General features: G+C 41.0%; 1 protein-coding gene across 2 annotated transcripts; it reads left to right on the top strand.

The window, feature by feature from the left end:
• The first annotated feature begins 3263 nt into the window (after positions 1-3263).
• LOC139811139 (uncharacterized) lies at positions 3264-27097 on the top strand. Of its 2 annotated transcripts, none has more exons than XM_071775243.1 (8): positions 3264-4460; positions 19305-19545; positions 19950-20149; positions 20630-20833; positions 22481-22708; positions 22816-23141; positions 23433-23567; positions 23866-27097. In XM_071775243.1, exons 1-8 carry the CDS (start codon positions 4406-4408, stop codon positions 25804-25806), a joined length of 3330 nt encoding a protein of 1109 aa, XP_071631344.1. In that variant the 5' UTR covers positions 3264-4405; the 3' UTR covers positions 25807-27097. The 2 variants fall into 2 exon arrangements, with proteins under 2 accessions (XP_071631344.1, XP_071631343.1); XM_071775242.1 differs by having other exon boundaries at positions 19302-19545.
• Positions 27098-27742: the final 645 nt, after the last annotated feature.

Raw genomic sequence — 27742 nt, 5'->3', positions numbered from 1 at the left:
GTGAATCGAGTACAATAAATCCTTGGTTTTTGTCGGAAACGACCTTGAACTTGTAAAAGAAAGTAGACTGTACGCCACGGAAATCGAATCGATTACAGTCCTCGCGTCCGCTTTCGAATAATATTCCTTTCTCAATGGGCAATAATCGTTTGGGTAAACTCGTTTTCACATCCGGATGCGTAGCCGGGTGAGGTGAAATTCCTCGGCAACGCGTGACGGTCGTGAACGAATTACAACACGCACCTTTCCTCGGGTGAAGCAGAATTTCGTCGCCTCGCGTTTTGTTTATATTTTTACAGTTGTTTCGGTTTGTTTTACAGCTACGCCAGATAATTGAACGTCTTTTTTTCAATTTGTGCTATTTGTATCACGAGCGTGACATTCTACGGGGACTCGGGAGGGAGGGAGGGAGGGAGGGGGAGTCGCGATTCGCAATTTTTGATTACCGGTCATTAACGAAGGAACATGATTTTTTTGCGCAAGTAGCGCACGTGCGCTATCATTTCTGCGGTATGTCGCGTGACGAGAGGGGCCCGTTGCGACCGACGTCGTTTGTTTTAGAACGATTTCCACCGCGCGACGACTTTCTCCGATTCTCGCCTTCGCACTCCGACACGCACTTTTCGTCGTCCTCACGCTAACCGTAAATAATTACCGGACGAAACGGCGGATGAACTTTCAACGACGTGCAGGGACTGAAAGTCCTCGTCGTCGTGGCGGTGAAGACGCGGGCAAGCGAAAGTGATGGATTAGTGCGGGCCATTATGATCGATGATTAAAAACACCTTTGCCTCGGGAAAGGCGGATGTAGCACTGTATAGTAGTGCTGCAAATTTGTCATTATTTTTTCGACTGTCAGACAATCCCCGATAGAAAAATGTCTCAGAATTTTTCATACCGTTAATCAGAATTTCTGTAAAAATTTCCAGATTTTCTTAGAATGCTCATAATTTTTTAGATTTTTTTATATAAATTGGAACGTTTTTTCAGAAAAACTTAGACAAAATAAAAATAAAATATTCAGATTTTTTCCGTCAACATATCTTCGAAATGTGAATAAATATGAGAAGATCTATGCAATTTATCAGAAATTTTCATGCATATACGGATACTGAAATATTCCAAAGATCCTCATCCAATTATTTCTGAAAGTATCTGAGAAATGTTATATATTTTTTCAGAATTTTTCATAAGTTCCAACTCTTACAAAATTTCTGAGAAAATATGAAAAATTTTTTTCACCAGGGAGGTCTACATGAAGCTCAAACATAGATAGTAATGTGCTACATTTAAGCAATAAAAATATTCGTGGAAACACCGATTATTGATATCTTGAGAAATGCGATTGTTTCCAGCTAGGTACTTGCGAAAGATTATTTCTATTAGATTTCGCAGAGCGTTTTGACCGGACTATTCGTTCTCGGCATACCGTATTATTTCGGTGAACCAAGGAAGCGTGATCTAATGTGTCGGCACATCGATCCGGGCACAATTATGGCGAGCACTTTCGGTCACGGTGAAATCATCGTTGCGACAGAAGCGAGAAAATTTGTTATTAAGCAACAATAGAATACACACGTCGTTTGTAAAAGGCGCTGGAACGCGTTCAGCATACGATAGCACCGTCGATACGATTCGGCCGGGTGTCCCATTACAACGGATGTTAATTAATATGTTCGCTGCACGGTGGGATCGATTAGCAGTTGGCGACGTCGCGAAAAGTCGAGCAGGCCGTTATCATCCTTTACTGATAATAATCCAGGTATCGCACCCCAGTGTGGCAAGTAAGGGTTAAACTTGAAATAACAACAATGTGACCTTCGATAATTTTCATAATATATAACTACCCTGTAATTATAAATAATGATTTAGACAGAAAATGCCACGTGCGTCTATCTTTTAGCTCGATTGACAACAGTTGCCAACTTTTCCACCAATTTCGAAATATATATAATACTAAAAAAGAGTTTTCTTATTAGAATCGAATTGTAATAATAAAACGTAATACAGTAATAATGAAGATTTGTGCTACAGTTATTATATAAAGTTGATAGAAGTTTATAAGATTTTTATTTGATGTTTCAATCAAAAATTTCAATTATCACGTTTTTATTGCTGAACATATGTACTATATAAATGTCTCTGAGAGATATTTATAAAATATTAAGCGTACTAAAATAAATGCGATACGATGTATGATTATATTATCAAAAAAAACTAGTTTAAGTAGTTCAAGGTGAAGCTACAAAGAAGGATGCGGAACGTTTATATACTTTATATTACTGTAGCATATAAATTATTACTCACCTTTTGCACAATTACCTGCTGCTTATCTTGACATATCAAATGTCAGCGATTAAATTGTAACGTATGTTTTGTTCTCTATATGTATACGTAATGTTTTATATCTTGTCCATGGAATTTTTTATGCGCTGCAAACACAAAAATAAGGTTTAAAAGTTTTCCATGGTTAATCTTGTATATGTATAATGTAACTTTATTATATCTATCTTCGTATACTTGTAATGCGTGTCTACAATTATATATTAATTAAACTCTTATCATCAACTTTCTAATAGTTGCATTGAAAACAAATCAAGATGAAGAAATGTATAATGAATCTCGATACGGCGAACTTCCTGATTATTTTTGCATTCATTTAGTTTAATATCTAATTCCCTAATCTGATTTCCGCAATTTAATTATTCCTATCAGAGTTATCAAATACCGACTGTTCAAGTCTTGCATTGCAACCAGTCGTAAATTTCTCTAAGCAAGATGTTTTCTAATAATATCTTCAATAATAAAGGAATTATATTTTTTATAAACTAAAAATATATTTTAAGATTACATTTAAGTTTTTAATTCTTTTTGAAGCTTTGCATCTATTTGTAATAATTCTTGTTATATTACTTTTCCAAGTTATAGTAAACATGGGTTTAAAGTACATTATACGATTTCAGTATATCAATGTATATTAGATAACGCATATCAACTTGTTTGTTATGTGTTAAACTTCTCAATTTGATGATATTTTGGATCTCAAAAAGAAACTAAATTTTAATTTAAAAAACATTATTTTGAGTTGCATTTAATACCTAATCAAATTTTATTTTATTGTAAATAATATACGTTTTATTTAATTTATCGACTACGTTTTTACTATACTTTACAATATTAAAGACCTTTATGTGATTTATACTAATTTTAAATATATAAAACCATGTTACGTTAAGACCCACATGCGTTACCAATCCATCAGACTCCATGGCCCGTTATACGTTTTACTTTTTGATTTTTATTGCATTATTTTCTTAACTCCTGAAGAACCCTCTTTCCAGTCCTGTAAATACGGTTCCCCGGTGTCGTCTTCGTGAAGCAGTGGAGAGCTCGTGGAGTGAAGGAACCGGTCGTCGTCGCTTTTAAACACCGTTCGTTGCTCGTGACAGGTAAAGAGACGGCGTAACGCCACGGTGGGAGTCAGTTCTGTTATAGTAGGCCACGAGGCAGCAGCAACTCTCGTGCTCCTGCAGGCCTCGCTCGCGTACACAGCGCACGTCGGCTTCGCTCTCTCCTCGTATCGGCGCGCGCGAGTATCATACCATTTAAAAAAAAAAAAAGAAAAATCACGTCGCGAGCCACACCGAGATTAATTCGAGAGATTAATTTCAGACGAACATTGTCGTGTTGGTGAATTTATTGGGGGGGAAAAAAAAGAGGAAGAATAGCTGGAGACTCATCGACTCGTTGACTTTTGTCGCGCGTTTCGAGACTGAGGAACTGGAGAAACGCGAAATCCGCTTCCTCGAATGCAGTGATCGTGCATTCGTCGCGCGGACATGTCAGAACAACGTCAGTAACAACAAGCGAACTTGCGCAAGAAGCGAATTCGGAGCCCGATTTCTTTCACGGCGGAGAAAGCAGACGGCTGATCGAGTCGGACAAGTATAAACCGCGATGTAGCGGCCGTTTCCTGCCTCTATATATCTCAACCCGCTCCGGCCCCAAGAAAATAAACACGCGATGAAGAAATCGCTCGCGTTTTACGATTTAATCTTCTTGCATTAATTGCAACGACCTAGAACTATCACCTAAAAACTATCGCTCTTCGATCCGAGTTCCCGTCGATGGCGATTTCTTTAATGTCACTGAACTAAGAAAAGGCTGAACAAGCAATCCGGCCTTGCAGGAATAATTGTCCGGATCGAAGAAGAAAACATCGATCCTTCTTTCAATACATAGAAACTCTTCTTGTCGGCTTTATCGCCAAGTTAAAACAACAGGATGCAAACTTGACATTTACATGTCTTCCTGATGCGATTTACCGTGGAACGATGGGTTTCTAACCATCCACAATGATGGTGGACTTTTAAAGAGGTTTTCCGGGATTGTCCAGAGACGTGAGATGATTGGCAAACTTGTTCTGGCTCTTTGGATATTACGATGGACCAGTTTTATCGGTAAGCAGTATTTTAATAATTTCAGATAAGTTATACGATAACATTAAAAATAATGTAAATAAATTTTACCATTATTAAAATTAAAAGATTATTAAATTGCAATAATATTTGCGACTAAAAGGACAAATATATATAATGGACGGAGTTTCAATTTAATGATAAATTTAAAAAAAGGTCTCTTTTATGTGCAATTTTGCGGTTATTTCTTTTGAACGGTCTCTACATAATGTTTTTTAAATGTCTCTTTTTACGACACAAATATCTATATGCTACATCGTTTAAATATGCATACGTTCACGACCCGAATTTATCTCTTGGAAATACCGGTGTTAATCCTTAACATGTGTGTCACAGAAGTATTACTAAACATCGGCACTTCATTAAAAATTCTATGTTGGTAAATCCAGCGAGATTTAATAAGTCATTCGATTAACATCTGTTGGCTGATGCTATTGGCTGTTGCCAATAAAATTAATTAATTTTCTTCCCTGATCTGCATGCAACTCTAAAGGAATCTCATGACGAGAAATTACTTGGTTGACAAACATTTCTGCCAATGTATTAACTCTAATATTCTTTAATGAGAAAGTTTTCACCCATTTAGTGAAATAGTCAACGAAGACTAATAGGTAACGATTTCCGGAAGAACAAGTAGGAACAGACGTCCTTTATAAAAGATGAGAATCACCTAATTTAAGGTCGAATATTCTGCAGATTATAGGTATATACCGATTCCCGGTAGTCGAATGGAATTAATTAATTTTAAATAAATGCGCTACTTATATTGTACACTATTCTTCTTTCTTCTCTTTCCCTTAGCTTTCCTGTATTAATTACTAAGGATAATAGCTTGCGTAACGTAATTGTTTAACTTGGGAGAAAGACGATTACCCATAAGTTGGACTACTTCGATCGAACCTCACCGTTGGTTCTTGCCATTGTTCTCCGATAGTGCATTCTTGGCATCCTCCGTTGTTGCAACAAATTAGTTAACATGATTACTTAACCGTGTCAAACCGGTACGTTGAGGTCAGCGGTGCGACATGTTTTTTAAACGTATTTTCCAGACGACACGCACGGGCTGACCACCGGCGTCCGTTTTCACTTAGGCACTTCGCACGAGAGCGGGCCGAGGAAACGAAGCGCTCGAATGTATTTGCGCAAGAATTTGCATCTGAATAGGCAGTTTCGAATTTATGCGGAATACGTCGGGAATACATTTCGCAATATTTGTTGACATTTTTTTTACGTGTACATACGTTCGAGTATATCAGGCGCAGTTAACCCTAGCTCTGGTCTAATGGAGCACTGACCGTTTTTTCGGTTATCTAGTTTTCACATAATAACATAATTTTCTAATTTTCTTATAATAGGTTCAGTTTAAATTCAAATCATTTTCTTGACCTGATATTATCATAAACATCTTATTCAGAGTCCGTATTTCCAATTTCTACAGTACAAGCTTAAAAATATTAATTAGAATGAAAATGACAATGCGACAAAGTAGAGCGGTCTCACGAACCGTAGTGTAGCGAATTAAGGACTGGAAAATGTGGCTAGCAAGGTTAACATCGATTTGCGCTTAGGAACATTACCGCACAACGTCCTTGTCTTAATTTTCCTTATGATTTCAAGGGCAATTTTGTTATCACAATCGGAAAAAAAACTTTAAACGCACTTTAAACGCACGCTCGGTTAAGCGCAAAACAACGTTTATCTAATCTTATACAAGATGTTTTCTAAGTAAGTACAAAAAATTGGAAAATATTCCGGCTTTTTTTAAAAAGAAAAGGTCCTATAAACATATGCTTTAAACTTCTTTGTTTTCAGAATACAGGGTGTCAAAGTTGTGAAAAAAATATGAAAATTTTAATAATTTGGAAAACATGAAGATATTTTATTCTTTGATATTAAGAACTATTTTCCAGTACCGATAAAACATTTTTAGATCCATCAGGGGCGTGTGTACGGGTAATTTTGTATTTTGAAAACAAAGCAGTTTAGAGCAAATGTTTACAGAACCTTAAAATAAGCCACGAAATATCCTCTTCAATTTTTCGTACTTACTTGGGAAACACTCTGTATATGAAGACAAGAAAAAGAAGCAAAATATTAAGTACAAGAAAGACGAAAGAGTCCAAAAAAGATGAGCGCAAAATATTACAACATGCTTCTCTAGAGCCATTAAAGAAATAATAAATACAAAAAGGGCGAAAGTCCAAAAAAAAGGTGAGCGTAAAATGTTACATGCTTCTCAAGGAGAAGAATCTCCTTCGCGCTGCCATTTGCTTTGTAAAATTACTCCGTGCTCTTTAGGGTCATTGAAAAAATCGACGGTAGAGAGATTTCAGGCATAATGACACGGGTGCAAGTTTCACGGACACGTTGCCGCAAGAAGCGGCTTCGGAAAGGTTACACCGACACAGCAGTGAAAGCGACGTTTGCCGCGTACTGATATTATATGCATGCACGTGAGAGACGTCAGGGATTAATGCAATGATCTCGGATGGGGTCTCGCGCAATGACGCGACGAGCATCCGCACGAGCGCGCGACCAAATTTCCGTCTTCACCGCGCTGGGCGCGGGATTGCGCCTTTCAATTTATTTTGAAATTGACTTTAAATCTCGCGGAAAACACCACAGTAAGCTGGTTAATCGATGATGAATACGGTATTATTCGTAACTCGATAATACCATTATACACCAAAATTATTCAGAAAGTTAAATGAAACTAATTACGCGCCGTCGAACGTAACATACAATTTCAGTGAGACGTAACAAAGAAATTTGAAAGCTCTGCAGACATTTCCTCGAGGTCTAATAAAAATTCGTATCTCTCTCTCTCCATTTCGACGTGAAAGTTGAGTCTAATCTTCGCGTTTCTATCGTGCCAACGTGAACTGAAAATTCAAGTACCGTAATTCTTGGTTACGACTCTTAAATGAATTGTTCCTTTCTGATTGAGGAAACAACCGGAAATTCAACGCGCGATATTTTCGCGGTCTCCGTGAAAGCGTTTGTACGGTCGTGCCCGTGAAACTGCGGCCGATTACTTTCATCGGTTATATGTATCCTCGGCGAGATAATTTTAATCAAATTCTATCGTGTAGCCATTTGCGTTCGTAAAAGCGCAATAAAGACAGAAAAGAGACAGGAACTGTCCTTAACGGGTCCAAGCTCTCGGCTCGCGACGCGAAGAAAGCCGGAGCCTCGTTATAATTCTCGCAATACGTGACATTTCAATTATACTAAAAACATTGAAATTACCGCAAAACATGGTTTTTAATTAGCAACACTCTCTCTCCACCGTTATTTATTCTGATATTTTTCATCGTGTGATTTATTTAAAACGAATTCAAGTAGTATATTAAATCACTGCGGCTTCGTTAATTGGCCGCTAGATTTTATGTCCTTTAAAATAATAAATACGGATCTTTTGCATATATTCATTTATTATTCATAACCGGGCTTTATTGATTCACGAATAATATTTGAAGATCGAATTCCTCTATATGAATCATCAATATGTCGACCATCATCGCGAGTCATCGCGGACTTAACCCTTTTTTTTTGCAGAGTGCATAGCTCAGAATCACCTTTCTCCAAGCAATTAATTTCTCTCTGTAACGCGAGAGAGGAACATAGAGACGGGCGGCACGCACGAGAGATCGTATCTCTTCGGAGTCGGAGAGCATCGTTTATTTTCAATTAGGTCGAGTCACTTCTACCCGATAGATGATCGCCAATCAGCACGTCGGTTAAGATAATGTCTGAAGCGAAAAATACCTTTGTACGTTCGATCGCCAATCGGTAATTATTGTTATTAATGCGGCATTCGATATAAATACCGCTATATTAATACCGATACATTAATATGGAATAACTAAACGATGTGATAAACGTGATTCTTAGATCGACGAAGATATTGTAATCAATTATGCGCGATTATTAGCCTCGCAAATAGAAATACGAATCTATTAACGGCGGGACTCACATACCACTGTGTACGACGTAAATTCAAAATAAGAACTGTTTCACGGGATCGAGAGAGAAAGTTTTCCAAAAGCATCGGCTGTTTCCAACCGGGCCATAACGGTCATTGTGCTCACAATGAATAAGTAAATCGAAATAGCTTTCGAGTGACAGAATAAAGGAGTTGGTCGATGTCTGTTCCCACCTATTTGTCGGCAGGATCGATTTCGCGAATTAAAATCCACGCTTTCAAACGATGAAATATTTTGCAAAATGATAAAAATATCAAACGCATTTATGTTACGCGCGATATCGAGGCTAATGGCCGCATCGTACTTAATTTTGTTCTCTTTTGCACGTTGAAGAAACGATACTTTATAACCAATCTCCTTCAAATTTGGGTCGGTGTTCCACTTTAATCCACCCACGAGGTCTTGTGGAACGTCGAAGTTGATGAAGAGACGAAGCGACCGATCGGAACGAGACGCGTCGGTGTCGCAACGACGACGACGGTTCGGCGGGCCCCATCGTGCCCAAAAAGACGCAATTTATCTTCCCAGAATCATCATCGATGGTCATTAACCCTTCGGTACGCCCGTGATTTAAGAGTGAAAGGAACGAAGTTGGGGCCCCATACACAACAAAGACTGTTGCGCAAACTTGTTGGCGCGACGTATGTAATGCACTTCAAAGTGGCACGACGTGCATGCGCTAGAAAAATTTTGTGCAACGTAGCTTGCGCAAGTTGTTATGTAAGAGTAAAGATACTCATGGGGAAAACTTAATTTAATTTCTGTAAAATAGATGGTAATATATAACAAAATGTAATTACGAAGACTTCGCGTTTGGTAATCGCGCAGAAAGAGCATCCTTCTCTCTTCCTTTCTCCCTCTCTCTTCGTTTCACACGTTGCCTCAGTTTATTAATCGCTCTAAGGTTCAATAAATGTTGCCCAAGTTTCATAAAAAAAAGCGCGTCTTTAGAAAAATTATAGGGCGCAGAGCGCGGCGCGTAACAGTCGGAAGGAGAAGAGCGTTGATTATCATATATTGCATCTGACAGCCGGCGATCGCGAAACGGTCCACGGAGGAAAGTGGATTACATCTGAACCTAAACAAACCTGGGAAACTGGGAACGTCTGATTATCGAATCACCTGCGTAATAGCAATTTTACCGTCGCGCCAGCTTCCTACCGCCGCGCCGCGCACCGTGGTCCCATTATGCCGGTCGATCATATATCGTTGTTTCGTAATTACGCCCGAAGGGGAGAGAGACCGGATTCCGGGTCGTACGAGGAAGCGAGGTGACGTTTTCGGTCCGTTGCTCCAGCCGCGACGACGACACTGAAATCCGGTGGCGAGGCGGGGGCCGGGGGCCGAACAACGCCGACGATGAGGGGAATAAGAGCGGGCAATTATTTCCAGTCGCGGCGCGATGTCACGTTGTGACAGAACGGTGACGGTAACCGGTCGCGAAACGGTATATCCCGGCAATTTCTTTGTTGCCTGCGAGGATGACATTGGACTTACGATTTATATTTGTCCAAGATTATCTGACAGGCACGGGAGACATGATTGACCCGGAAACGTGACGTCTTGACGAAATATTCTGGTTTTTTTTTTTAGTGTCGTAAGCGCGGTGTCATCCTGAAACGAAGAAATACCTCTTGCGGAATACCGTAAAATTAACCGAACCCACTTGGCGTGGACGAATGGATGAGAATTATTGTCCATACTTTCTATTTGAGTAGCTTGTGACCGTCGTGCGGACATATACAGCGACATATATATACATATTTATTAATTCTTTGCTGTAAATATAAAATGCTCGATTTACGGATACTTTCGTTATACTCGCCGAACATTAATTTCTGCGGACAGGTTTAGGATAGAAAATTTTTATTTCTCTCAACATGGATGTATTACACATTTTATCGTGTCTCTAATCAAGTCCATACAACGGCGTGCTATAAATTCTCGTATGCTACATCGTACGCGTTTACTACCTGTCCAAATATTTAAATTTGCAATTCCGAATTAATGAAGTACCGAAGAGAGAGAGATACGCTATATGTACATTTGCGATAAGTTTTCTAAATAACCCGTAGTAATTGCTCACGTGAGCGCGCGTGTGCGTTTCCTATGTGCGTAGGAAGAAGTCCGAGAAATTCTAGAGCCGATGTTGGATACTTTCTCTGGTAAACGGCCGTTCGTTTCCTCTTTCTTTTTCCGTCATGAATCCTCTCCATTAGCGGCGACCCAGACTCTCTAAGGAGCTTCCTGAATAATTATGACTCATAATTATCGGATATTGAAAATGCAATTTTCCATCTGCGTATACTAAAATACGTTTTGCTTATCTTTAGTTCTCGTCTATTTTCTTCTCGACAAGACATATATTTGCGTGAAACATCCGCAGTCTGTTAATCGCTACTCCGATCACTCAGCAATCACGCTCATTAATTCAGTTTGCGCTTCGTCCAAGCGCTGGACACATTTTGCGATCGGCAATTAAATCGGCAATTAGATCTCCCGAGCGAACTCGGAGCAAAGCAGAAAATATGACCGAAGATATTACGAGTCACGCTGCGAAAGTTAAAAAGACAGAATTATTAAACGGCGGGTGAGGCAGCAAAATTTTATTCCGTGCGTCATGCCACGTTGAAAGTTAAAGGAAGATAAAATTACTAAACAACAAATTACGCAACGTACATTTGAGTATTAAATTAGTAAGTCTAGCAATTTATGGCTTGAATGGTTTCGACAGATTTCCTCTGAGAGATGTCAGTTTAATTTATCTGCCGGAAGGAAACGCCTCGTTTTCCGCGATCGACGGTTAGGTGTCTGATCGCAATTTTGCGCGTAATATTTTCGCAAGAGGAAAGACTAATGTCACGGGTAGGCGCAGAAGATATTTAAAATACTTGCAAATTTGCATGTAGTCGTAGTCACAGCTATTCTCGGCTCTATACGCTTCGCTTAAAATAACAACAATAATTTTTTTCCCTCTGTTTACCGTCGATACTTTTGCATTGTTGTTTTTCAATAAATATGTATGCTAAATAAAAAAAATGATCGCGTAGCCTTATCATTCGGAACAAAAATAATAAGGAGCAGTAATTTCTCAACGCGCAACGCGCTGAGAAGTTTATTCTTAAAGTTTGAAGACAGATCTTGCGTGAGATTTTTTTGAGCCAAATATTATTCGGAAAAAGTACATAAAATATTATTAGACTATCAAGATTCAGTCCGAGGGAACAATAAGTTTTCCTCATTGTAAATGATGTTCATTTTTCTCTAATTAATTGTATATCACGATCCTGTTTCAAGTTTTACTTAAGATTATTATTCTAAATATAATTAGTATGCAGAAGTGAAAAAACTATTTTTCGAAAATCCCGCTATTGTCGGAATCGAGAACTATGCTTCGGTGGCTCGGACGTTTATCGGAGCGCGCAGAAAGCGATCGTGCGCAAAGTTTCGCGAGCGCAAACGAGACTCGGTCGCTATTATTCAACCGCTAAACATCCATTTCTGTAATGTCCCAGTTTGCAATTTTTCCTCCGAAGCTTCGCGCACGCAGATCGCCGATTACGTTGCGGCATCGGCCACAACCGGAGACCTTGAAAAGAGGATTTATCGTATCCTCGCCCAACTGCGGTGAAACGCGCGAGAGGCAGGCGCAGCTGCGAAGAATCCGGTGACTTTCATCGATGATTATCACGGCGCGCCCACATTTTCCGCGAGAAGAGAGAGAGAATTCCTCTTTAAATATCAAACTGCCCGTCTGTCCGTCGTCTGCGGCGGCTAATACGAGATGATTCGCGGATGCTTAATCCCACGCTTTGACGAGACGTCATTCCCCCCCTTTTCTGGAATTTAATTTCTTATTTCAGCTCGGCTCAGCTCGGCGATTCTATTACCCAACAAAATTTTAATAATGTAATTAGAGGAATTAAAATGTACGTAGCCGCCGTATTGGTGGTTCTACGTTTGAGAAAATTCTTTACATTTCAAACACATGTACTTGGAATTTAACTTACGGCTAAAAATGTAATTTTAATGTGTACGGTTGTTTGCGAGTTAGCTTCAGTTGGATTTGCTTTGATCTCTCGTCGGCGTGACCTATGGAACTCTTGTTTCTTTTTCTCTCATTGTAAAAACGTAAATATGTCAATAAAAGTTTTTATCAATCTAGCCTCTTTTGCGAGCGGACTTTTAAATCTGGCAAATAAAATTTAAAATTCTCAAAGTCATCAAGATATTTGTACTCGAAGAAGTCGAACCTTGCTCGACAGCAGGTGATGTACGTGGCCCGCTATACGCTAGCGTGCGAGCATTAAAAAAAACGGTCTACTATATAATAGATAAATGCGTAATCGCAGCATGTGCTCGCATTTGCATGTGCACATGTGCGGCCAGCATTGTGCCCGCAAAGCGCATCAAAACACTGATAACGGTACTTCAATGCAACCGCGTATAACGCGCGATCCGTAATGGTTCAAAACGTTCTCCCCTGCTCTCCTACACCTTGCTCATTTGGAAAACTCTTCTTATATAATATTAAGTAAATTTTATTTACTTCTTTTTATTTACTTTAGAACTACGCACAGACAGCACCATGTCCAAAATCTGGAAAGACGTTTTATATTCCCTCTGAGTGATTTTTTCCAGCGAGTCGTGATGCCTAAGCCTCCGAAACCTCTCACACCTATCACGTCAGACTCGCTAATAAATTAACACTCGGCATATATATATACCGCTAAGGAGAAATCGAATGCAAATCACCGAAGCAACAAGGTCTCCGCAGCGGTGTGTAAGGCGTGTGTTTTAAAAAGCACGCCGCCGTTTGTAGAGCGTGTTTGTTGAAGTTGCTCAATAAATCTGCAAACGAATGGCGAAAGGTGGCACGGGATAATCGAAATAATCTATTTTGACGTCCTCGCGAGGGAGAAAGAGAGAGCTCCGCGCGCGACGTATAATCCCGCCGCCGCGCCGCGCCGGTCGCCATCAGGTGCACGCGGTATCGGTGCAGCGCGAAGGTGTCGGCTCGATTACCTTCCTCGAGTTCACTCACCTCGCGTCACTGGAATCTGTGTCAACAGCCGATTTTAAGATCCCTACCAGCCCCGATGCCTCTCCTCCCCGCGCCGGCCTCCAGCCAGTTCTCAGGGTTCTCACCGTGGGACAATCCCCGCGTCGTCGTCGGCGCGGCGAGCCGGAGACAGGCTGATTAGCATTGTTCTCGGCGCGGAGACCGCGTCGCGGAAATGCTCGCGGCTAATCAGAGCCTTCGATATGACGGCTCGCTCGGAAATTGTACCCGCTGATTACTGAGAACGAGATCACGCGACGCGGGATCACGTTCGTGGCCTGGATCACAGAGGTGCGATAATTGTTCGTGAGCCGCTCCGAGCGCTCCGAGTGTCGCGTAATTCCTATTATTCAGCTTCCGATGACAATTTCTCATCCCGAATATTCTCGATGTTGCGACACAATTGATATCCACGTATGTAGGCTGTCCCACTTCCGTCACCCGCGTTATCTTCTAACGACGTACTCCTCGGTTAATTTCGATCTTCTCCCGCCGGAAGTGCCGAGGCACGTGCGTAAATCTTTCGCGTAATTAATGATTGAGGATAGAAACTGGACATTAGAGTACGCTTTTTTTTAAATCCTATTAATTTTATTTGCAGTACTTATAGCCAAACCTGCATTTACTTTATTAAATAAATTTTGAGACGATAATTTTTAATGGAATTGGAGTACGCTATTTCCAGATTTACAATATGGGAAAACTTTCAAAAAACCCATTACGCATGATAACACAGAAACATTGAAAGAGATGCAAATGTGCTCTCTATAATAAGTTAATATCTACTCTTTAATCAGGGTATCCTTCATGTCTCGAGTTCTTAGAACTCGTAAAATTATTTTTGTTTTTTCCTTAAAAGGGCCCAGCTTCACAAGTGTTGGTAACTTTTAACCTTAGATTAACTCACTCTTCGTCTCCTTCTAACGTCCCCCTTAGAAAGAGACAAAGAGTGAGTTAATCTAAGGTTAAAAGTTAACCGACACTTGTGAAACTGGGCCTGGGGTAATCGGGATCGAACTCATGATCCCTGGCATACGAGTCTATCGCACTCACACTGAGCTACGAGACATCCCCTGGACATTAGACGAGAAAGATGAGCGACAAAAGCGCATTCGTAGCACAGCTCGCAGCGAATCAAAAATTCAATTTGACTGACCCGGTATACCGGCCAGTCCTTCTCGGGATTCTCTCGGTAGGATTGTGTCATCGCGAATTTAACGGTCTGAAAATGCGACCGGCATTTCGAGAGGCGAAATGTCTCATGTGACGCGTTTCGCTTTCCAAGGACGATGATCGACGGTGGTGACGAAACGATCAATGGATCGCGTGTCCGTGCTCTTAATGATACCGCGCTCCGTACTGCCACTTCTGATTCACGCGAGGGGGCCCGTTGGGCTACACGGGCGATTGCGCGTCTCGGACGTGCAAGCGCGACGCTGAATTTTCTCGGTATCGTCACGTCTACTGTAAAAGCACGAAACAAATATTTCTTCGAGTCCCGTTGCAAAGAGCCACGGCGCTCGGCCGGGGCCCCCCTTCGCATTCCCGTTAACCCTGCTCCTCCTCGTCTGATGCGATCGTAATCGGTCTGCCGTCGTTCACCTAATCCGCTTCTCCCAATTAGGAATGTTTGAGCGTGTCGTCGATTTGTAAGAAACGGAACGGTCTCCGCAGATGCTACCGCACGAATCACGCTTCCGTTATAGCAAGGTTCGCCTGAGGTAAGGTTTCGCTACACTTTCGTAACGTGATAACTGTAACTTCGAAAAAAAAAAAACGATCCTTGACATCTTCGCGGATGGAATTTCCTCTTATAATTAGTTTTAGTCTCGGGTCAGTCCCATTAAAAGGAAAGGCGGTGAATCTGGGACGTCTTGCGCGCAGGATACCTTTCTATGAAACCCGGTATCTCTGATAAAAGATTTCACACGCGACGCTCGAGTGTCGAAACTTCGACCGTAGCAGAGCAACAATGCCATTGTTCGACAGAACAGAAATAGGCAATTTGTGTTTTATGCACATCAGCTCAACGAGTGAAATAAGATTAATTAACATTAACGTCGGGGAAAATATAATTGTGATAATGATAAGAACAATCAACATTGGCGCTAATGATTTGTACACGCCATAATTTTCTAACAATAAGTCTTAGCACACTTGGTTCAATAAATGGACGAAAAGTAATTTATCATAAATAACGAAAGAGAATAAAGGAGACACGTATTAGCGGTTCCTCAAGTTCGTGCCAAGAGGTAATTATCACAAGTATCTTGCGTGATATCATCGTGTGTATTTATCGGATAAGCATAATGATATCCACTAAATTGCCGATCCATTAAACTTTGCCACGATCGGAAATTTAACGGCACTTGAAAGATTCCGCTCCTTCCCGGCGGATTTTCTTTACACTTATAATCCAGTTTTCGTTTCTTTCTTCAAGTTAATTGGGGCATTGCGCATTGATTGCGAAAGTAAACTCGATTAAACGTGATAGCATGACTAAAGAGAAAAAAAAACCTAGAAACAACAAACCACGTTCCCACGAATTACGGTCTAAATAATACCAAAATCATACGTTTCACGTCAGAAAAGAGTATAAGGACTTTCTTGCTTCTATTATAGAGGTTTTTTTAATGACTCGGGGGACTTGTCCGTCAAGTTATTTTTTCGCGAAGAAATAGTATTTTATCAGAAAATAATAAATCTCGCGTAGATCGTTAAAATGCCGTCTCTAGTTCTTCTCTCCGCCTTCGGTGATTTCCCTTTTCCACCGCTCTCCCTCGCTCGCGCTACCGCTTAGTTTGTGGAGCAGCTTTAGCGAGCAAAAAACCGAGCGGCACGCTCACCTAAGTGACCATCGCGCGAACGGCTGGTATACTCCTCCGATCTCCCGAAGGTCTTTCCGATTTTCCTTTTGTCGGTTTCTCCCGTCGCGGTCCGGCAGACCCGTCCGACGACGGCGTGGTGTGCGGATTCTCGTGCCTCTCCGTCTAGTTCTTCGCAAAACGAGTATCAGCCGGCGGATCGGTGTCGCTTTATTTTCACGAGTCATGAGAATGTATGTAAATTAACTCTTGCCAGCTCATTTCCATAGCTTCATTAAGCGGCCCGTATACCCGTGGTCGTTCTCGTTCCCATCCTCTTCGATTTAGAGGTATTCGAGACGAGACATCCTGCGCCGCTTCTTTTGCCATCCACTTCGACGTGTAGCGTCGGTCAGAACTGGGTCGTAAGGTCAGGATATGCTCGCCGACCCAATCGCCGACGGCTTGGCCCGTAAAGAAACGGGCATTAACCTTGTCCAAGATGGTAAAGAACAACGGTAGACGGAATGACCGAGTATGCGGTTCGTCTGGGAAGCGTCATCCGGAATACCGAACGTCGAATTGGAACTTTGTTGAAGTTAATAAGCGTTCCCTTGAACAATTAACTAGAAGAATACGGCTTAGTCTGCCACTGAGACCCGTTACCTCTGAACGCTAATGGAAAACTATGCGTGCCACGACATCTTTGTTGAGGAAAAATCGCCTCCAAGTTGGCCACCAAGTTGGTCTGTCGTTAAAAAATAACGTGGCAGAAGTGGGACGCCTTGTATGTACGTGACGCGACATAAAATGTCACGTAGTCATTGCAAATACAACGTTCCCGAGACCAGGTGCTAAGAGGGTTAAAGTGTCACCATTTTCCAGTTGATTCCGCGCGGCAATCTATTGTACATCACAGTCTACTTCCTGTCTATTTTATATTGCGGGAATATATTGGGGGGAAAAACCATAAATTGCTTATGACGCTATTAAAAAGACATTTCGATCAAATGAGATGAACGTGGCAGTTTCGCGTTTCAGGAATCCCACAGATAAGAAACGATTTAGGACGACGCGAATGACAATTTTCACGCACACACGCTCTGACTGTCGCTAAATATAAAATTATCTTAAGATTGCGTACATATCCGTGCATAATGTTACAAACGCAGGAATCCCCCGAGTCATTCTAAACGATTACAGTATTCTTCACCGAGAAAAGAAGGACGGGAATTGTGAAGTTTAGTACAGTATTCTTTTACGTTCTCTTCGCGCAGAAAGTGTACGTGATATCGACGTATCTCAACCATCTTAAGAGACACAATAGAATTCACTCATAAATAAACATAGAGTGTCTTAATTTTCCAACAAAAAGTTGAGTAGTTATATGCAAATCCATGACCCGTATATTTTTAAACATATTCCAACATTACAAAGAGCTGAGAATTTTTTCAATGAGTTTTACTGTATACTGTTTCCCAAGCTTTAGCGGTGTTACAAAAATGGCATTTAATAAAACATAGAATATTAAATTACTGAAACACTCGTTCTCTAATTCAGTACATTTTATTTTCTCTAGAGTCTCTAGATTATCGTGGAATTTTTGATATTCTGGGTTTAATACAAAAGCGATTAAACTTTCTTCGTAGTTTTCATGAAACGCGGTCTCTTCATGTATCACGTTTAATTAAATCTTCCTTATCGATGTCCTCGACGAATTGTATCATTAATTTAATGCTTTATTCTTTTTAAAAGACTAACAGTTCTAGTTCTCCTACGAAGCCTTAATTGCGAACATATCCGCTCTTGGACACGGCATTAACTGTCTTCTGCGTTAACATTTTCAGTGGCATTAAGTTGTACTTGTAAAAGGGAAAACATAGAAATCACACCGCGTATTTAAATTAAATACCTTCACAGCGAATGGCACATTTACTGACACGCACGACTGCGGTTGCGTGTTCTGCCAGTCGCAATATTTTATCGATCGCTTTTATGTAAATTATATGTTATATTATAAATTATGAATATGCGTGCAAAGTTCATATATAGTTACGGGCTTTTAACACCGCTGTAACGTTCGAAGTAGGTTTACAATGATTGAAGAAGATGTTATCACGTTCGTCTTTATAGCCTTCAGCTATCTAACACTATATGGAATATCATTACTTGTTTTATTACGCTAAAAATATCTTTGCGGCTTATTCGATTGCTTTTTTTAAAACTATTTTACGATTTTCTTTTCTGATGAAGAGAAGTAAATAAGCTTTTTCGTCTAAAGCTTTTCTCGTCAAAACTCAACAGCTATCATTTACTACATTTACTACTCTGTTAAAAAAAAATGGCTCGAGATCTATCAAAGAATCGCAAATTACATTTGTCATTTTTTTTATCCGATCATCCATCAATCAACAGAATCTTATCTGATGACAGCCCCCTGAAAAATCCGACAAGTGGTCTCACGGGGGCCTCAGTTGCCTAGTCGGCGAAAGAAAATCTGATGACAATACACTTGCTACCGATCATAATTGAATTCCGGTAGAACCGGTAATATGAGCAATGAAGTCTAAAAAGCGGGAATACCTATGATTTTATCAAGTGTAAAATATTGCCATAGCGTTCCAGGAAATTGTTATTCAGGCGTTATACTATAATAATGATAACGGTCGCGAGCCGTGGACCGGGAAAGCCGTTATAAGTATTCGCATTAACGTACTGAAACGCTCTTTTAATCATTGAATGAGCCTTAGAATTAGAGAACTTTAAGTACAGCCTCGCGGAATATAACCGACAATGCTGCACCTCAATTAGTCAAAACCCATTAGCTTTAATAGCAAATTATTCCTTAATTATTTCAATTTCCACATAATGTTAATTAACTCTGTTTAAATTAAATTTGCTAACTCAAAACATGACGCAAAGCGAAATTTATTTATATGTGTCTTTTTATTATATAACAATGATATTTCAGCAGAACCCGTTGCGGGACAGGTTTTATCGTCCTTCGACGAAAGTTTGGACGAAAGGAACGACGCGGAAATTTTTCGCGCGGTCGTCGAATCAATGCGAAAATGGACGCTTCACAAAAAGCTCAATCACAGAGGAAAAAGAGAGGTGTCCAAGGTTTGCTACGAGGACATCGGGTGCTTCGAGGATACCGGGCCTTTCAGTTACCTGGAGATGCTACCGTCACCGCCAAAGGACGTTGGAACCAGGTAAGATAGATGAGAGAAGACTATACAGTGGGTGTAAAAAGTATTCGTACACTAGGAATTTTCAGAAGATAGTTTATTTCTGCGTGATAATAAATAAACAAATAATTTTTTTCATATTATAAAGTCTCTTTTTCTTTAAGATTATCATTTTTGTTTATTATTTATTATTACACAAAAATAAACTATTTTCTGTAAAAATTCTTAGTGTACGAATACTTTTTATACCCGCTGTATCTGATAGCATCTGGAAGATACGCGATGTTTGTGCAAACTCTGTTACGAAAAGTCTGGTATTACTTGATGTTACGCATTAACGTTTTACGTGAGACCGTGACTGCAATATAAAATATTTTTATATCGTACAGAATTGTATAATCGCGGGTATTCATTCATTCATTCAATAGATTCATCGTATACGGAAGTAGAAAGGCAAGAGCGATCCCCATGGAGGTGCCTGCCGACGATATAGACGACAGCGTCCACCGTGCCATAGATCCTAATCTCCCGACGAAAGTAATCGTTCATGGATTTGGAAGTGACTGCAACCACTTGTGGGTTTACGATATGCGATCCGCGTTAATGAGCATTCACGATTGCAATATAGGTATTTATGTAACGAAATTTACGTAATTATTTAAATGGTTTGTATGGAAGAGATTTAAACCTGGCATACATCTTTTATATCTATGCAAGAATTTGCAGAAAGTCCAACGATATAAATGCTGCCTCTATATTTATTCCACAGAATAAAATAAAAATACATCTAAAAAAAAAAAATAATATTGCTTAAAATTGCTAAAATATTTTTATTTTATTAATTACGTACTAAAAATATGGCAATTATTTATTACTAAATTTATATTTTTTAATGATAATACTACAATCGTAAAGCTTGTAAAATTTACATGCAGAATTATACGTTGTTTGCGCAATAAGATATAACAATAATTTAATGAATCCGCTAATATTCATTCTCTCTCTCTAATAACAATTAAATATATAACAATCAAATAATCGCGATTTCATCTTAGATATAATTAGATTCTCCGACAAATGTTAATTACATAACTATGTACCATTCTAGTTTGCGTGGATTGGGGTCCCGGTAGCGCCGTACCCAATTACGTAAGGGCAGCGGCCAATACACGACTAGTTGGCCGACAATTGGCAAAATTAATTCGCAGCTTTAACGTGCCGCTGGAAAAAGTGCACATGATTGGATTCAGCCTGGGAGCCCATGTGGCCGGTTTTGCCGGTGCTGAGCTTGGAAATGTTTCCAGAATTACCGGTAAGTCTCGACGTCAAATACTCGACGCATGATTTTAATAATTTATCAGCTAAAATTATGTAAAAAATGATATTCGACATCAGTATATAAATCGACAGATATATAAATAAATGCGTTTTTCATGAAATTTGCACGAAACAATTTTTCAGGTATCATGTAATTCTCTCGTCAATTTTGAAATGAGACTAAATTTCTTTCTAAGTGTCTATAAATATCGGAATATAGTGGTAGTTAGTAATGGAACAGTAATCTTTGCATAATAAGCTCCACGAAGAAACTTTAATTTCTATAAAATTGCTAAAATATTTTTGACCGGTTTAATTGAGAAAGAATGTTGCGTATACCGTATATTTCAAATTAATAAATCCTCTACTTTAAACGACTATTTTTATCTAATAAAAAGAAATGAATTTAAACAATACATTTCTTAATCGCGCATTCATCATGATGCATTTATCGCTCTATCAATCTGTCTATCTTGGTGACATTTACTGTTTCCGCTACGGCATTGTAACTCGGGTTCATTGTATTCGTCTGTATTGATTTAAAGCGACGATTGGCATCTTACGTGTGAATTTCTCACGCGTAAGACACCTCGCGACAATCCAGCCGATCGGGCACGAATAATTGAGCCGTGTAATCGATTATTAGAGAGTAACTGTAACAAGGTCCCGCTCTCGGCAACCATTTCGATGCATTTAAATGCTCGCTGCATTCTCTGCCTCTTACCTCGACACGCGCCGATGCCTTTTCAATCGAATACCAGCACGGTGAATTGTCGATCGTGCGTCTTTTTTATTATGTGGCTTCGTGTTCGTGTAATCGGGCCTTCTTTCCCCGACGTCTTTCGACAAAATGGGACGAGGATTTCTCAAACCTCGGATTATTATCGGAGCAAACGATATTCCTTCCGCCGACACGTTTCATGCTTTTTCGACGCTATTTCACATAGAATTAAGAAACAATCCTTTTCGTAATTCGATCCTAATTCGTCGTCACGAGCATTTTATCGGCTTCAAGGCGAATTGTGTTTTTTAATTGTATTTGCTTGTCTTTTTACGCGATCCCTCTTAATATTTTTGCGCGGATTTCGACAAAGAGAAACGAGCATTTCCCAACCTTGGAGAAATAAGTTATGCCCTTCTATCAATATTAATATTTAATGCTTTTCCAAGGCTGCTTATTTAGCGTAAAATTAAAAAAAAACAATTTTCGCAATTTTGATTCCGATAGATACGTTCACCATCGCGAAGGCATGTATAATAAATGAATAGCCGGTTACGCGTGGTGCGTTATTAAGTAAAAGCGTTTCTATAATGACTCCGTACCTGTAGGAGTAACCGGTTGATATTTTTACCGTATACGTATTTACTATATTATTTAGTATATTCAGAATCCGAATGCATATCCATAATGCTGGCGGACTCTATTGGAAACTGAAATGAAATTTCTCCTAAAATCTAATAATAATCTTAGATCGCGGAGACCAGGAACCGAGTTATTTCCTACAACTTTTTCCAGATCAATATAACGTTTCTCTGTTTTTTATAGTCTTATGGTCACTATCTTATAGGCGTTAAGTATATCTCGTAGAGAAACTCGTGGATAAGGATTATGAAATAAATTTCGCTTTCGTGCGTAAAATAGGTTTAGATCCTGCGGGACCGCTTTTCGAGTCGCAGGATCCGAGGGTTCGCCTGGACGCGACGGATGCGAAGTTCGTCGACGTTATTCACAGCAACGGTGAGCAGCTCATCTTGGGCGGTCTCGGTTCCTGGCAGCCCATGGGCGACGTTGATTATTATCCGAATGGAGGGAAAATGCAAAGCGGATGCTCGAACATCTTCGTCGGTGCCGTGTCCGATATTATCTGGTGTAAGTTCACTTCCGGGGTTCAACGTCGCGATCAAGAAAGATTGAAAATAATGAAAATATAAACAAATCTCTATTTCTTGATAACGCGATCGTTATATATTTTATAGCGAGCACGGTCGAGGGCAGATCGTTGTGCAACCATCGGCGGGCGTACAAGTTCTTTACCGATTCCGTAAGCCCGAAGTGCCGATTCCCGGCGTTTCCCTGCGACCACGGTTACGAGGGTCTGCTGAAGGGTGACTGTTTCCCCTGCGGCACGGACGGCGCGGATCGACCCTGCGGCGACATGGGCTATTACAGTAACGAGTCGCCCGCCAGGGGCCAGCTTTACCTAGTGACGAGAGACGAGGAGCCCTTCTGCGCCCATCAGTACCAGATCAAGGTGTACAACAGCCGGAGCGAGAGATCCGCCAAGAGCTACGGGAAGCTTCAGGTAAAAAGTTTTTTTTGGTGAATATAGTGACGAATAGGGGATTCAATTTCTCTCCTGTGAATTTATCATAATTTATTACATATTTATTGTTAGAAATTAGAAATTGGACATTAGAAATTACTCCCGTTTTGTTTTGGATACAAGCAGCTTTCACGAATCTATTTCTCCAAAACTACGGCGTTTCTTGTCTCGTTCTTTATTAATAAAGGATCGAAGATAAATTTGAAACTCCTAAAATCTTTTTCTTGGCAGATGTAGGTGTCAGTCTTACGCGGATTTCCGTTCTTTCAGGTCATGCTTGTGGGAAAAGGCTCGTACAACGACACGTTCGCGATGACTCGCAAGGACGAAGAGCTCTTGGTAGGAGCTATCCTTCAGAAAATTGTCGTGCCGCAACCCGCGGTTACCCATCTCGAAGCGATCGAAGTAAGTATGGTCAATAATTATATTTTCTTTCTGATAATTAAATTTTGGCGCAGATAGAAGATAATTGATATTCCTGCGCTGACCGTAATCACAGTTCTACTTTAAAATCACTATAACTAATTGTTGGTTTATATTTGAGGAGCCAGACACCTTTATCAAAGTAATCTATTAAATTTCGCATTCTTATTAAATCAGAGTTGACAATACAAACTTGAAAATGCCGAAAACAGCAACTGGTTCTATATTACGTAACTATATATCGAATTATGTAATTATTTCAATAATGTTACGTCAACAGATCAAATACACGGCGTATAGCGGCTGGATATCGTCCGGCTTGGTGTCCTGGACTATCGACAAGGTGGCCATAACCGACAGTTTCGGCAAGGTCCTGTCGGTCTGCAAGAAGGGCTTGATCCTAGAATCCGGCCGGCCGGTCTACCTGCCCCTTTTCCCCGGCGAATGCAACATACCCTTGGACACCGAAAACTCCACCGCCTCGTCTTCCGCGGTACCGACCCTCGAACGCGCGGAGATCGACGACAGGCAGGGCGGCATAGGACCCTTCACGAAGGAGCAAAACTACGAGACGAAGGATCCCGGATACTCCGCGGAGATCCCGCCGACGGACAGAACGTCGCAGAGACGTGGTGGCCTCGGTCCGTTTACGAAGGAGCAGAATCGGCGCGTAGGCGCCGAGATCGAGACGGCGACGACCTTCAACGAGAACGAGGAGAGCCGGCGCAACGTCGCGAACCCGTGGACCGTCCTGGACATATCCGGCGACGGCGACTCCAACTCGCTGGAGAACAGCGAGTCGGAGCAAGGACGGAGTTTCTCGGGCGCCGCGAACCTGATATACCGCACCTCGACGGCGTCGGAACGCGTCGCCGAGACTACCGCGACCACGGTCCCCACGACCACGGAGTACCTGCCGGAGATCAGGGAACCGGTGCTGCGGCCGAGCAAGAAGGACGCCGGCCGATCGCTCAAGTTGCCCGAGATCACGGAACCGATCCTACGTCCGCGCGCCACCAGGCACAACACGCGGAACGAGATGGTGCCGCAACAGCATCAGGAGAGACAGCGCGACGAGATACAAGAGACGTCGTCGACCTCCACGAGAGCGTTGTTCACCGTGCAGTTTCTACCCGAGCGACTAGCCGGGATCCTGGCGCAGGCGGAACGATACGCGCGACAGACCCTGCTGCCCTTTATCTCGCAGTACACGCCGAGCTTCGTGACCGGTATTCGGCACGAAGAGCCCAAGTATTTTCCTCTCTTGACCGACCTAGTGCGTCCGAGGAGCGCCGACAGCACCACCGAGACCGGCAGGACGACGACCAGTCCGCCACCGCGACCAAAGAACGGTGACCAAATCTCGCGAGTGTACATCGGCCAGCGCAAGTCCGACAAGTCGTTCAGCATCAAAGACGGACGTAACGAGACCATCTCAAGCGCGCAAGTGGAGAACGGCAAGAACCAGTATACCGAGTCGAGAGCCGAAGTGTCGCCGGTGATAGTCGAGGCCGTGTATCCGGAGAAATTAGCCAACGCTAGCTCCACCGGTCTCGAGGCGAAAGCGACGAGCGAGGGTAGCGATTGGCAGCCGATCGGTGAATCGACAACCCCTTTGAAGAGCCCTCCGTCCCGAAGGGAATCGAACTTCTCGCGGTCGCTGGACTGGTCGGCCGACATCAGCCGCGACTGGACCTCGCAAACGGTGAACGGAAACGCGGAAGCCGAGGTCAAGTCTGATGACGACTGGATACCGATCACGATCAGGAGCGACACTGTCTCGACGACCGCGCGGGCTGCGGCTTTGGGCGAAGAAACGGCGGCGAAGGCGACTCTAGGGACCAAGACCGACATCGTCAACAATTCGCGGAAATCCGCCGAGGATGGTGACCTCGATGAAATCGAAGAGGAAGCCACGACCGTCGCGAACACGTACGAGAGGAAATTCATTCCTCTGGTTGACTTGGAGGCGACGACCTCCGATAGCCCGCCCTCGTCGACCGACGCTAACGACGTTCCGGGATCCACGACGGCCGCCTCGCATATCCAGAAGATACCGCGATACAAGACGACAGTAAAAAGTGCCAGAACGATAATGAACCCCGTGATGATGTTCCCGTATGCCTACGAGCGGAAAAATGATCCTAGAACGAGATACATACCGCTGATCCCGGAAGAGGATATGGGCAGGGCTTATCCGATGTCCGAGAGGAAGCGTTAATAACACGTTCAAGAATGATTAAAAAAAAAAAAATAAGACTCAAGATTATATCTGTTAAAAGCTATTCGATAATTCGATATTGGTTATCACGATCGGAAAACGAGCTTCTTATTTCTTCGGCAAAATTCAGAATTATTTTTATAGGGTCATTTTGTCATTTATTGTAAGAACAATATGTCAAAAATCCGGAAATCTATGAGATTTGAGGAACGGAAGATCAGTCGTAACTTGGGATTATTTTCATCAGACAATAATGTTTGCATGGTTCGTATTTTTAAAAGATAGGAGCTATGCGTCATTTTCCCGGTTAACAAAATCGCGAACCCTCAATACTACTTGGTCCAAATTATAAGAAATTGAAGCTACTACAGAAATATTTTTTTATCGATGTTTATTTCCCAGTCGGAAATGATATATGGTTTAATTTATAATAAAATTTTCAAAGTAAATTTTGAGATAAAATTTTGTCGCAAAGTACAACTAATAGTCTGTGATGAGAAATAATGCGATTTAAAATCATTATTCGGACGCTCTCCTTATCTCTTGCCTCAAAATTAAACGCGCTATTTCTCGTGTGACGGTGATAAAATATTAGATGTAGAAAAATGCAAGTGCAATTTTTGGCAAAGTGAAATATTGTGCCTTATGATAGTTATTGATATCAAACTAATGCTTTTTAATGAGTTTTATAAATAACCCTGTTGAAACTGCAAAAATTAGGATTGTTAAGATTTAATGATTTTAGAAAAAATCTTTAATAACTTTCCTTTTTCTTTTTGATAAAAATTGGGAGCCCTTAACTTTATTATCTTTGTATATATATATAGGAATTTTTTACATAGCTATATATATATATTTATATATATATACAACACACATATATATAGCTTCGCCTTTTACTATTAATCATTATAACTATTATTATCATCGCCGTCATCGCCGCCATTAATTCTTTTTCCACGCTTATTTATGCCCAATCTATGAGTAATGATCAATGATCACGAGAAAATCGGGTATTCACAGCGCTCGTTATTTTATATATATATAATGTAACATACATATATATATAAAATTTATACTGTATATATCTCGACGACCAACGCGGAAAGCCACGAGGGAACCCGAGATATCGCGCGTACCCTCTTCATAGTATAATAATAATATAAAGAGCTAGAAGATACGGGACTACATCGGTAGCAATCGTAGATTCTAGACAACAGTTGAAAAGTATGGAAGAGACGATGTAGTTTTGCGTAGATTTATATATATAGATATATAATCTTTAATATAACTGTTTTTACTTAAAATAAATAACCCATATCTTTCTTTTTTTTTTAAATGCGCCTCTCGGTCCGCTAACTCCGCTCTTCTTTCTCTCTCTCCCCCTCTCCTCCCTCCTCACTCTCACACGCTCTCGCACTCGCAACATATATCCCATAACTCGATCCATTTACTCCATCATTCCGTAAACCACGCATTTATTGCCCTTTATCGATCAGGTTGAATCTCAGGATATGCCCATATTCCTGATATGTCCGCATGCTTAAGAACTAACTCGTTCGCAGTCCTTCCTTCGCTTCGATTGTTCAGGTACCGATTGACGCATCGAGGAGAATACGAAGGCCCCGATTCGACGAGCAAAAATTAAAACAAGAAAAAAAATATCAAAGAAACGCAAAGAAAAGACACACGGCGCGCATCCTATTGTACACGAGGAAGAAGAGACTGCGAATATCGTTGACGCGATTTTCTATTTACATACGACTTATTACATAACGAACGCACAGTCTTATGCAGTAAACCCGTGAGCGAACTTCGACAAGTAAAAAGATATCGTCACATTAGTCTATCACTCTACGATCGTAGATTTGGTTCGACTCGCTGTCTGAGCGACAAAACGATTCACGTTATATATGCGAAAGTCGTAGCTACCTAC

The sequence above is a fragment of the Temnothorax longispinosus genome, chromosome 4, assembly GCF_030848805.1.
Source record: "Temnothorax longispinosus isolate EJ_2023e chromosome 4, Tlon_JGU_v1, whole genome shotgun sequence".
Classification (NCBI taxonomy): Eukaryota; Metazoa; Arthropoda; class Insecta; order Hymenoptera; family Formicidae; genus Temnothorax; species Temnothorax longispinosus.
The sequence above is the reverse complement of the archived record's forward strand: the minus strand, read 5'-3'. Positions and strand labels throughout refer to the sequence as shown.